General features: G+C 35.1%; 1 protein-coding gene across 4 annotated transcripts in view; it reads right to left on the reverse strand.

Annotated features, from left to right (window-relative positions):
* Positions 1-311: 311 nt before the first annotated feature.
* The window catches only part of ZNF148 (zinc finger protein 148), a 131,279-nt gene continuing 117,921 nt past the window's right edge, over positions 312-13,669 (reverse strand). For all 4 annotated transcript variants that reach the window (XM_082625016.1, XM_082625014.1, XM_082625017.1 and 1 more), the window contains 2 exons: positions 5,439-5,557; positions 312-5,114 (listed from right to left, as the gene is read on the reverse strand). In XM_082625016.1, coding sequence (XP_082481142.1) covers positions 3,516-5,114; positions 5,439-5,557 — 1,718 coding nt within the window. In that variant the 3' untranslated portion in view covers positions 312-3,515. The remainder of the gene's footprint in view (positions 5,115-5,438; positions 5,558-13,669) is intronic.

A 13,669-nucleotide genomic window follows, 5' to 3' on the forward strand; every position in this document is an offset into this window, starting at 1 on the left:
TGGTATTGCATAAAAAAATAAAATAATGTTTACAGGGTTTTACTTTTTTATCCATTGGATTAAAGAAAGCAACAAACACAACAAGAAATGTTTGTCTGCTTTAGTTTGTTTCCTACCAAAGTTTAAGTGAAAAAGGAAACATACGTTTTTTTATTTGCAGAATATAGCAAAAACAACTGGAAAATTATTTCCCTGAAATAAAGCAATTTGAAACGGAAAATGTTTAAATTAAATTGCAGAGTCAAAAAGTTTCTCATTGTATTATAATAGTGCTTCTTCAAGTAAATATACTGTGAAAAAACGAGTTCTAGTTTAAAATGTTCTAAGTCTAAGAAATGTAGTTTTACAGTAATGCCTACTTTTAAGTTTCCCGGCTTTTTTTTTTTTTTTTTAACAGCCCTTTAAAAACCCAAATTAATAAAATGAAAGAAGTGGCAAAAGATCTAACCTAGCTGGCACTTCGCAAGTTTCTCTGGCCTGTGGAAATGAAAGCCTACCCTGAGCACAAGGCCTCTTTTGCCTCTCAAAACGAGAAAAATTACCCGACCATGGACAGTCCTCACTCAGCCAGAGCTAAAAGGATGGATTTCTATGGTATCAACTAGAAAATCTGCAAGTAGATCCAAAAAGTTTAAGAGCCACTTCAAATATTCTGAACCAAATGAAATATGTGTGCAATAAGTTTTTTTTAAAAAACACGCTTTTAGAAGATGTTCAAGAGATATTACTTCAACTAATGTGATCTGTTTCCAATCTTCAAACATGAGAACAGGTCCTAAGAAAGCACATCTCACTCACTCACACTTTGCCAAGTTTAAGGGTGTAAGAGTATGTTTTCATAGAACAATTTGCTCACCAAGAGAAATGAAAAAAAAATTGCAAAAGGATATCCTCAATATTCTGATTTAAAGCAGCACAAAAGGCTACTTGCTTTCTCTATTAATGCCCAGATAGAAATTAAGTAACTTTCTGAACCAAAGTGGGGAAACCCAAACTGCTGAGATGTTTATCATATGATGATAATACAAGGTAACTCTGGTAGGCATGTAGAATTTCACAGTAAGAGAGCAATGACTATACTTAAAAAGTGGTAAGTCAGTAAATTATGCCAAAGTATCATTTATCTCAAAATATGCTTATAATGTGGTAGAAAAGTCTGCCATTATGTAGATGTAAAGAAATGTGGTGAACACAGGAATGCAACACCTGAACTGCTTGCATGACTGCCACTTTCAAAGGCCTTCCCTCCTTGACTTACTGCTCAGCAGTAGAGCCACATTCTAAAAACTGTGCTGGTGATGTTAACACAAACAAAAAACCTTATTCTGTACCAAGTTCTCAGCAGAACAGAAATTCTAACCAGGCTCAAAACAAAAACAAAAAAACAAAATAAAAGCCTACCATCATCCAATAGTAGTATGAGAAAAACAAAAATGCCTATACCTAGGGAGAGCACAGTTCCATTGTTAACATCTCGCCTGAATGAAGCCTTCTTGAGGTTGTAATGTGCAACGCAAGACACACCATTCTGAAGAGTCAATAATGGCAGAACTTCAATATCTACTTCAAAGAAGTCTAAAATTCTTGAAAAATTTGGCAGCAAAGAAAGCTGTCAAATGGGAAAATATTTCAAGCAAAGTTTAATAACCAAAGTGTAGAGGAAACCCATATTAAACATAATTTATATTCCTTATCATAAAAACACCATATATTCAAAATAAATGCAAAAGATGTTAAGGGTAGATATTTCTTTGTTCCCTTTCTTTATGAGAACAGTCTTGGGATAACATTAAATAAAAGAAAAAAATAATTTAAATGTATAACATTCTATACTGAAACAAAGACTGCAGATCTATAAGGCCAATACAAAAGTTAAAATGGAAATTAATATAAAGTTGCATCTTCCAAGGGTTTTAATTTTAGATTATCACTGGTGCTATATCAGTATGTGTGCATTGTGACAAAGATGGTGGAAATTTAACATAAAAAACCAAAAAGTTGGAAGAAATTAAACAGGATAATAAAATCAATATAACTAATGTTACTTTCCAAAAATTAAAACTGTCCAATGTGTAACTCAAACCATCATTCTTTAGAAAAGTATACATATAATATGTATATATATAAAAGCACTATTTATTGTACCATGCTGTATTATTTTAAGACAAAGAATTAAAAAAAAAAAACATTCGTGGTATAAGGATAAAGTCTGTAGTTTATTTAGATTTTGAAATGCAACAAAAAGTTTCCGATCACTCATCTAGCTGAAAAAGAAACTGTAGTTACTAGAATTAGTAAACACTCTTGGTTTGTAAAATTGTAATGAGCAGTGTTCATTAAAAAGTAACTCAAGATAAAATAAGCAATTAAAATGCCCATTTCTTTAGTTTCTCTGGATACTGTTTAATTATCCAATCTATCAAGATTCTAGAAAGAGAAGGATTAAACCAGGTTTTACAGTTCCAAAGATATCCAATTTCCTTTTATTGCCAAAAATTAAAATTTTCAATTATGAGATGATTATGACACAACCATATCAAACCTAAAAATCTAAATTTTTTTTTTTACTTTGAGAAATCAAAAATACCAAATAGATTCTAAGTGCTCTATGTTAACTGAAGTGTATATGTAAAGTAAAATACAATTAAGCTTTAAAATGTGGAATATACATTTTGTATAAGCATTATGTTCTTGGGAATGTAATCTACAGAATATCTTTTTACTAAAACTTCAAAACCTTGATACTTGCACATGAAAAATCATAAAAAATATCTAGGTACAACTGTACAAAGAAACTGACACCAATATGCATACTTCCATAGAGAAGTGAATGCTTCAACAGTTATGTATTTTGGTAAAAGTTTTGAAAGTATGCATATTTTTAAAGTAATTAGGCTTTTAAATAGTGGAGTCTTAGACTATCAGATTTTTATTACTTTTTTTCTCAAAAAAAACATGTCAATATAATGCAAAATGAAAATCAAGGGTATATGGCATATCATTCTTTTTAAAAGGTGGTTTCCTTTTTCCCCCTATAGGACACACTAATTTATTTAAGCCATAATCTCTTGACATTTAAACTTTTAAGTTCACTCTGTCTATAAAGTATACTCAGATTCCCTGCTGAAGTGCCATGACTATGCTGAAAAACTTAGAAACAGTATGAGTAAATTTCACACAATTACTAATCTCCTAAAAATGTACAATATTATCAGTTAGGAAACAATTGTGCGAAAGTCTTTTTTTTTTCCTTTTAAACTTGGTGTAGGTGGAATAGCAAGTTTCTGATCTAAAACAAATAATGCATTGCTTCTATAAAGGTGACAACATGTAAGGCAGTTCAAAGAATGCTGACTAACCAAACAAAATGCAGTTATTGGATTATCTTGCTATTCATATCAGCTTAACTTGTTTTAACGCATTGCTCTTAAATCTGTACAGCACTCCATTTTACACAGAGTAACCCCACTCTTGATTAATCTGTTCTAAAGTGCCAGTATTATTTACACATTTTTTTAGCCAAAAGTCTGGCCAGTTGTGGCATCAGGTGAGGATGTCATCCCAGCTCTATTATCATTTACATTCACCAAGGGAAATTCTGGAAATTCTGCACTTGTCCCTGGTCCCCGAAGGTTCACCTGTCCATTGGCAGTGCTAAACTGAGTAGCTATTCCAGCTCTGGATCCATGATATGGAGCACGGAAGGGTTGTTCAAAAGAGCTCATTTGGTAAGCTTGGTGGACAGGCTGAGCCTCAGCTTTCTTCTGAGAAGTCACTTGATCCAAAAAGTCCTGTGTTGATGTGGCAGAAGCATGGTTTGTCTCATCACCTGAAAAGGGAAATGAGTGCTGTGAATCACCAACTATTAGTCCAAAGTGGGACTTATCTGGAGTTGTTCTTAATGGAGAATTCATTCCTGATCGAAAGCTATTGATGGGCATGGCTGCATAGACTTGCTTGTCTATGGAAGAGAATGCTGGCTGATTTGGAAGGGTCTGGTTATCGGTCACAAAGTTAAGGCTCGGGCTATTCAAATAGGCATCATTTTGGCTAGTTCTGTCCAAAGCCTGCTGCAGAAACTTTGAGTATTCCTGCAACATGTTGGCTTTATCTGATGAGGATGCTTGGGAGCTTGATCCAACATTCTCCGACTGGGTAACCTCAGGTACTTCAGAAGAGTTTATTGATATGCTAGAAGTCACCTCAGTGTCCGCAACACTGAATGATATCTCATGTTGTCCATTAGCTTTATGAGAATAATGATCCAACAGAGTCTGCAGTACCTCATCTGGAATAACATTTTTGTCATGATTACTTTTTATCTCCACATTCAGTGCCTGTGAATCTAATATGGATGCTGTGGTACTCTCATCAATGACACTTGCCACAGCTGCCTGTGTTACAGAAGGCTGAGAAGCTATGGTACCCACATTCAGCGCATACTCCCTACTATTGTTACTTGCTGCCTGAAGATATCGCTTCTTCTTCAAAAACTGCATGGCATCATCATAATTAGTGCTACTGTGCACAGGTTTACTAGGCCCCTCTTGCAAATTGTCAACCTGGTCAATGTCAGCATTGCCTTCTGAGTCCAGTAAAGCTTGTTTGTCCACAAGTTCAAAAGCATACTTTGAAACTTTGCTCTCTTCATATGTGGATAAAGGCGAAATTGTTTGATTTTGCTCCAATGGCTGTTTCAGACTTCTCTTACTATTAATTTTTTTGAGAACCAACTTAGGTGGATGTATTTCTCCTGATGCATCTTCTAAATGCGATCCCCCAACTGAAGAATGCGGCATTTCAACAGCATACTCTGCCACCATATACTCATCTTTTACTTTAGTACTTGAAGAGTAAAGAGGCAAGTAATCATTTTTGTCTTTCTTCAGGTCAGATTTGTCCAAAGAACTCTCTTTGTCCATCCCAGATGATTTTTTCTCAGTTTTCTGCCTTTTCTTTTTTGGCAGTGAGTTATCTTTTGGTGATGTAGAAAAGCCAGAATCTTCCTCAGATGTCAGAAGGCCACCTTTGATGGCACATCTGTTTAGTTTTTTGTCATGATTTTCATGGCACATACGTTTATGTTTCAGTACACGATCTGTTCTGGAAAAATACTGTCGAATTCAAAGTTCGGAAGTGAGTTTTTTGTTTTAGTTTGTATTTTGGTCAACCAAGAAAAGAAAAGAAAAAAATGGAATTAATATAAAGATAGATGTAAGTATAATAATATGAGCAACTCCAAACTAATTTGCTGAGCCAACTGTTTATTACAAATTGAATCAACAGCAGTTAGGAAGTTCTTCAAATAGTTTTAGTAGTAACATTTTCTAATTTAACTTATTAGAATTGTTTTATAATTTAATTTCAGATAGAAGAGTTTCAATGTCACTCATACCACAATAAAGTGATTTTTAAAAAAAATTCAAACCGCACCTTACCTGTAAACAGTATTCACACTGGTAGGGTTTTTCTCCACTATGAGTTCTCTTATGCCTTTCCATATGGTATTTTTGAATGAATCTCATACCACATTCATCACAGCGAAATGGTTTTTCACCTAGCACATGATACAGAAAGTTTAAAACAAAACAAATACTGTAAAATAATGAATTACTTTACCACAAGGACCTCTAAATAAATGGCTTTTGAACGTTGCCATACTTTGTTCTTTTTAAATGGCAAAAGTCTCCCTCATACTAAACATATCTTCCAGTTTAATTTGTCAAGAATATCTTGCTTTGTAAAAATGAAAGAGATTGGTACACGCCATTGGAAAGAAAAGGTTGAAAGCAGGCATACTCAATTTCCCTTTTACTGTATGTGTACATAATATACACCTTCCATAGAGACCGGTATTATTACCAGGACCTTAACAGTAATATGAACAGGGTTTCAGTAGAGTGGCTGATGTTTCTAATCCTTTTTTCAATCATACAAAAAGTATTTCAGAAAATTTTTTGAAAAAACAAAATGTTACCCATACATAGTCCAACACAATTCTTGGGTATACCTTTTTAATTCTTCATGTCTTTTCAAAGATATTTGTGGTTAAATGAAATCTGAATCCTAGGAAAATATTTTTTAAATCTAATTTATTAAAACATAAGAAGAGCTTAAATTAGAGACTAAGTTTTAAAAGTAATGTTTGTTTATACTGATTCTCTTTTCCTCGACTCAAACCAGCATTTCTCATGTCTTTTCGGGAGCGAATTAAATTGAGGGCTGTTAACTGGGCACATGACCCCCACACCACCCCCAGTTTTTTTTTTTTTTTAAATCACATTAAGGACTTCTCAGCTTTAATGAACCATTACTAAGAAGATCTAAAATGGCTTTTACTGATAAAGCCACAGCCTAAGTAAATAGAAGGGTGTGACAAGAAGTTATCTTAAATAATGCTTGTTTGGGAAAACACTGTTTCTACCCTTCATACAGTCAACAAAACTTTACTGAATACTTCTCCTCTACCCATAAAAGTATAAGACATGTTACTTGTCCTCAAAGAGTTTATGACATAATTGGAAAAACAAGAAAGAAATAACTAACAGAACTACATCCAGCTTTGGTTTACCTTTATAACTTTATAATCCACTAGTTATCTTCTTAACATTTTTCTCCAGCCAAATCGAAGAGCCTACCATCTCATGCTTTCCTACTTCTGCCTTGATTCACGCAGCTCTCTTAGTCCACCTCCGTTGTGTTCAGGTACTACACTCCCCTCAAGGCCCAGCCCATCTCCTCTGGGATACTTTGCCCTATTCCCCTAGAGGAAAGGCATCTTTATCTTCTTTAACTTTCCAGAGAACTTCAGCTGTACCTCTCCAATGGCACTCATTACTTTCATTCCAATAATTATTTTGTACGAATCTATTCTTTTAACTAAATTACATTTCTTTAGGTCAGAATCTGGGCCTAAATTATCTTTACGTAGCTCAAAATACTTCAGGCAACTTTTAAGGGCCACATGAATGGCATAAAGGATTATTACAGTGGATTATAATTGGAAAAAATGTTATTATGAGCTGGTATGATTTGGGAAAGCTTCTTGTGTTAGAATCTAAGCTGAGTAGCCCTTTAAGGGATTGTGTGTATGAGATTAAAGCCAAGGAAAGAAAATTTAGTGAGGAGTAACAGAGCAACTAAGGGTTGAGATACTATAAAATATACTGGAGAATTGGTACCTAACAAGACAATTTAATTTGGCAACAAATAAATTATTTGAAACTTTCAAGAACTGCAACTTCTGTAATCGCTATGGAGTTACCAAATTTTAGGGCCAAAGGGACTTTGAAATGGCTTCAAACTATGCTCTTGGGGGCTCCACAGAGGCCCCCAAAGGATCATCCTGGTGTGGCAAATGGCTCTAAGGTTGCCACCCAAAATTCAGGACAGAACAGCTCCACTTCTGTACACAGGGAGTCTGAGTAAGGACTCCAGGGTTCAAAGGCTAGAATGGAGACCTAACACAACTAATCTCGACCAATTTACTTATTTTTACAAAAAAAAAAGTCCAGAAAAATTAAGATACTTGTCCAAGCAGTTAGTAAGTGGATAACTAATGAAGCAACAAAAGCTGGAAGAGAAGACCACTTATTTAGGAAGTTTGAAAGTGAAAGTAATGAGAAAAAGGGAGTGAGAAGTAATAGGAGGCAATCCATTTGAGATTAAGAATTGGTAAGGGTGGGAAACTGAACTAAAATGGAATATTATGGTGAATAATCGAAATAACAAGATCCCAGAAGAACTAGGATGAAAAGGGAAGGAGAGTACAAGTATTATTTTAAAAAGAAGTTTAAGAATAGGTACATATTTTGAAATAAAGACTGTATATGATAGAGCTCATTAAGATCAGAAGTTAAAGTCATTCTTCAAAAGTGAGAGAGGATCAAAGAGAAAATTAGTGAACTTATTAGAATTCAATTAATTCTACATGATATTCATGAAATAGAAGACTTTAATGTTAAAAATGATAATACACACCACATTGGTCAAAGCAGAAGATGACAACCTGATCCTAAAATTCATATGGAAATGCAAGGGATCCATAACAGCTAAAGCAATCTTGAAAAAGAAGTACTAAGTAGGAAGACTCAGACTTCCCAACTTCAAAACTTACAATCAAGCTGCAGTAGTAAGATAGTGTGGTAATGGCATAAGGATAGACATACATATCGAGGAATAGAATCGAGAGTCTAGAAATAAACCTTTACATTTATAGTCGACTGACTTCAGTGAGGAAAAAACAGTCTTTTCAACAATGACACTGGGACAGTTTGATACCCATATGCAAAAGAATGGGGTTGGACCCCAACCTCACACTGTATACAAAAATTAACTCAAAATGGATCATAGGCCTAAATGTGGGAACTAAAACTGTAAAACTCTTGGAAGAAAATATAGGAATAAATCCTGACTGGATTAGGCAATGATTTCTTAGATACAACACCCAAAGCACAAGCAAACAAACCAAAAATAAATAAAATATACCTCATCAAAATTAAAAACTTTGTGCTTCAAAGGACACTATCAAGAAAGTAAAAGGACAAAATGCTGTAGTAGCTGCTGTGGGAAATAGTTTGGCAATTCCTCAAAATGTTAAACTTAGCATTACCATACAAGCCAACTGTTCTACTCCTAGGTATATACCCTAAAGAAGTGCAAACAGGGATTCACTCAGAGATTTGTATACCAATGCTCACAGCAGCATTATTCACAACAACCAAAATATGGAAGCAACCCAAGTGTTGAATGGATAAACAAAATTTGATATATACAGACAATGGAATATTTTTCAGCCATAAAAAGGAATGAAATTCTGACACATGATACAACATGGATGAACCTTGAATAAAATATGCTAAGTGAAAGAAACCAGGCACAAAAAGGACAAATACTTCGTGATTCCATTTATAGGAAATACCTAGAGTAGGCAAATTCACAGGAATAGAAAGTAGAATAAAGGTTACCAGGGACTGGCAGAGGAAGGAAAGGGGAGTTACTGCTTAATGGTTACAGGTTTTTGTTTGTGTCTAATTTTGTTACACAATGTTATAAATGTACTTCACTACACTACATTGTATGCTTGAAAATGATTAAATGATAAACTTCAAGTTACCGGGTTTTTTTAAAAAAGGTGAAAAGACAATCCATGGAATGGGAAAAAATATTTGCAAATCATATGTCTGATAAGGGATGTATATCCAGTATGTTAAAAAAAAACTCTTACAGGGCTTCCCTGGTGGTGCAGTGGTTGAGAGTCTGCCTGCCGATGCGGGGGACACGGGTTCGTGCCCCGGTCTGGGGGGATCCCACATGCCGCGGAGCTGCTGGGCCCGTGAGCCATGGCCACTGAGCCTGCACGTCCGGAGCCTGTGCTCCGCAACGGGAGAGGCCACAGCAGTGAGAGGCCCGTACCGGAAAAAAAAAACCCACAAAAAAACCAAAAAAAACCCCTCTTACAACTCAACAATAAAAAGACAAATAAACTAATTTAATAACAGGTAATGGATCTGAATGAACATTTCTCCAAAGAATATATACAAATATCCAATAAGTACACGAGAAGATGCTCAACATCACTACTCATTAAGGAAATGCAAATCAGTATCACGAGATACCACTTCACACCCAATAGGACAGTTAAAACAGAAAGGACAGTAACAAGGGTTAGCATGGATGCAGAGAAACTAGAACCCTCACACTTGGGTGGTAGGATTGTAAAGTGGTACAGCTGCTTTGGAAAACAATTTTGCAGATCCTTAAAATGTTAAACATAAGAGTTACCATATGACTCGGCAATTCCACTCCAAAGCATATACCCAAGAGTACTGAAAACGTTATTTCCACACAAAAACAAATATTCCTAACAGCATTATTCATAACAGCCAAAAAGTAAAAACAACTCAAATGTCCCTGAACTAATGAATGAATAAACAAAATATGGTCTATTCATACATGGAATATTATTTAGCTATAAAAAGTAATAGAAGTACATGCTACAACACGAATGAACCTTGAAAACATTATGCTAAGTGAAAGGAACTAGACAAAAAAGACCACCTACTGTTGATTCCATTCATAAGAAATGTCCAGAACAGGGAAATCCATAGAGACAGAAAGGAGAGTAAAGATTGCTTAGTGCTGGGAGGAAGGGGTACAGGATTTTAGAATGGTGAAAGTTATTCTAAAAATTAGACTGTGGTGACAGCTGTGCAACTCTGTGAATATACCATAAACTATTGAATTGTACACTTTAAAGGGGTGGGTTTTTTTTTTTTTTTTCCAAAGTGAACACTTTTTTTTTTTTTTTAAGATGTTGGGGGTAGGAGTTTATTAATTAATTAATTTATTTTTGCTGTGTTGTGTCTTCATTTCTGTGCGAGGGCTTTCTCCAGTTGTGGCAAGCGGGGGCCACTCTTCATCACGGTGCGCGGGCCTCTCACTATGGCGGCCTCTCTTGTTGCAGAGCACAGGCTCCAGACGCGCAGGCACAGCAGTTGTGGCTCACGGGCCCAGTTGCTCCGTGGCACGTGGGATCCTCCCAGACCAGGGCTCGAACCCGTGTCCCCTGCATTAGCAGGCAGATTCTCAACCACTGCGCCACCAGGGAAGCCCCAGGGGTGGGTTTTTTGATATTGTCAATTACGTCTCAATAAGGTTGCAACTTTAATACTGCATGATAACATAACTGACACCACACAAAGTGAATGAGAAATGATTTCTTCCCACAAGGAGCTAGCAATTAAATTCAAAATAAATTAAATGGAGAAAAATCGTGCTTAAATTATTTGCTACATATTAGTAGAAGATTAAGAATTAAAAGCTTATTTAACCAGAAGCAACATTAAGAAATTTACTTTAACAAACATTAATGCCTTAAAAGCAATTTGTAAAAATGTTCCTTTGTTGCTTAAAACAAAACACTTTCATGGTCCCCTAAATAGAACAATTATGATGGCTAAGTCAGCCAGAAATGAATGTAAACACAAATTCATCTTCCGTAGTCATTTATTTTTTGATTACCTTATTTCTAATCCTTTGTCTTTTGTTCTGCTTTAGTATTTATTTTCCTTTTTTACTCTACCATCTTTCTCTGCATCTTGTTCTCCCTCTCCCATTTTTTCCCTCTTCTTCTCTCTCTCCCTTTTTAACTAGCCAGTCCAGAATAAAACTTTTTAAGTTTTGCCATTTAAGAATCCTTGTTTGTTTATGGATTAGATCACATACTTAAATGATTCCCCCCCGACAAAATCGAAACAATATAGAGAAGTATACAGGAAGAAGTCTTCCTCTTATCTTTGCCCCTCCATAGGTAACTACATTTATTTGTTTGGGTCTGTTTCTTTCCAGAGTTTCTTGACACAGGCATAAGCAAAAATAAGTACAGGGCTTCCCTGGTGGCACAGTGTTTGAGAGTCCACCTGCCGATGCAGGGGACACGGGTTCGTGCCCCAGTCCGGGAAGATCCCACATGCCACGGAGCAGCTAGGCCCGTGAGCCATGGCCACTGAGCCTGCGTGTCCAGAGCCTGTGCTCCGCAACGGGAGAGGCCACAACAGTGAGAGGTCCGCGTACCACAAAAAAAAAAAAGTACATATTCTTTTTGTAATTTTTCCCTCTTTCTTACATGAAGATAGTGTATTTTATTGTGTTCTGCATCTTTTTTTTTAATTCAGTAATTTGGAGATCTTATCAGTAGAAAAAGAGCTAGCTCGTTTGTTCTGACAGCTGATATCATTCACTGATGGATAGACATACAATTTATTTAACCAATCCCCTATTATTTCCAAACATTTCCTGTTATAAATAGTGCTGTAATAGATACCCTGTCAATGCAAAAAATTTGCAGGTACATCCGCAGGATAAATTCTCAATAACAGAATTCCTGGTCAAATAACAAATATATTTGTAATTTTGAAATACACTGCCAAAATTGGTCTCCACAAGAGATATTAATATGTACCCCTCCAGCCATGTATGAGTGACTGTTTCCCTATAACCTTGCCATATACTACTATATTGTTAAACTTCCTGATGACTACAAATCTAATATGTGAAAAAACAATATTTCAGTATGACGTTGACCATCTTACATGTCATTTTCTAAGAACTGTCTGCACCTATCTTTCATCTATTTTTTTTTAACTAGGTTGCTGATCTTTTTCTTGATGATTTATAAGAGCTTTATTAAAGAGACTGGTCATTTGTCTGTATGAGTTCCAGTTTTGTTTTGTTTTTTTTAAAATAGTGGGGGTGGAGTTGTTTGGCTACTAAGGGTTTTAATTTTTACATAGATGAATTTATCAATCATTTATTTTATGGATATTAAATTTTGAGTGTTATTTAGAAAGAACATTCCTGTTCCAATCTGTCCATATTTTTAACGACACGTATGTAGTTTCATCTTTTACATTAAATCGCATACATTTGAAGTTCATCCTGAGGTAGAATGTGATGGATAAAACTCTGTCTTTCCAGATGGCTATCCAGTTTTTCCAACATCATTTACTACAAGGTTCATCTTTTCTTGATCACATTTTTTACCACAATCATACACTAGTAAGTTCCATAGGTCTATTTCTAGACCTTCTATTCTGTTCTATGGGACTATTCATAAGCCAGAATAAACAAGTTTTAGTTATTAAGACTTTATAATATACTTCATCATTTGGTAGGACTAATCCCCCTCACTGTTTTTCTTTTGTTTTTCTCTGGTTTGTCTTGTTTGTCCACTTTCCAAATCATTTCTGAATTAGCTTAGTATCTATGGTGGGGGGAAGGGAGAGTTGCCTGAAATGTTTATGTTAACTTATGGAACATTGATACACTTTATGTACTTTATGATGTTAACTCTTCTCACTGAAAAAAGTGGGGGTGGGGTTGTTTTGTTTTGTGTCCTCAGTAGTGTTTTAATAATTTCCTAATAAGGAATTTTCTACATTTCTTGTTGCTGATATTATAAAAAGGGTGTTTACTTCCATTAAATCTTCTACTCTGTGTGTGTACACATACAAAGTATATGGTTTTCTGCAATTTTAATGAATTTGCTGGTTTTTAGTCATTTTCAGTTGACTCTCACGGGTTTTCCAAGTTTACAATAATACAGTTATTTTTAACCTATAATATTTTTTCTACTTTTTCTGGCTATTATTCTCAAATATTATGTTAAAAAGTAACAGTGATAACGTGCTCTGTATCTTGTTCCCAACTTTGGTACTCTGGTATGTCTCTTGAATGGAAATGAAAATAAAATAGCTGATATACATTTCCTTAAGAAACATAAAAACACTTAAGTGAAATATCTTTAGGAGAAAATCCCATTATTGTTTTTCCCCTTAAGGACCAGAGACCCTCTACTGGAAAAGGAAGACAATCTATACAGCACTTGAGTGATTTTAAGATGAACAGGAAAGACTTACATGAAAAATACCAAGGATTTTGTAAATACTGTTTACAATTTTGGAAAGCAATAACATGGTGAAGAAGAAACAATTTCAAGGTGTTCCACTAATGATAATTTTCCAATACCCAAGGAGCCTGGAGTTTCAATAACAGTTATCAATGAGACCACACTTTTCCCCCACTGCAGTGTTTCTCCCTGGTAACTCTGACACTGCACACACTGAGTTGTTTATGGGTAAGAATTCTTACTTAAAATGTGGGTAATTAT

The sequence above is a fragment of the Mesoplodon mirus genome, assembly GCF_964341445.2.
Source record: "Mesoplodon mirus genome assembly, chromosome: 6".
NCBI lineage: Eukaryota > Metazoa > Chordata > Mammalia > Artiodactyla > Ziphiidae > Mesoplodon > Mesoplodon mirus.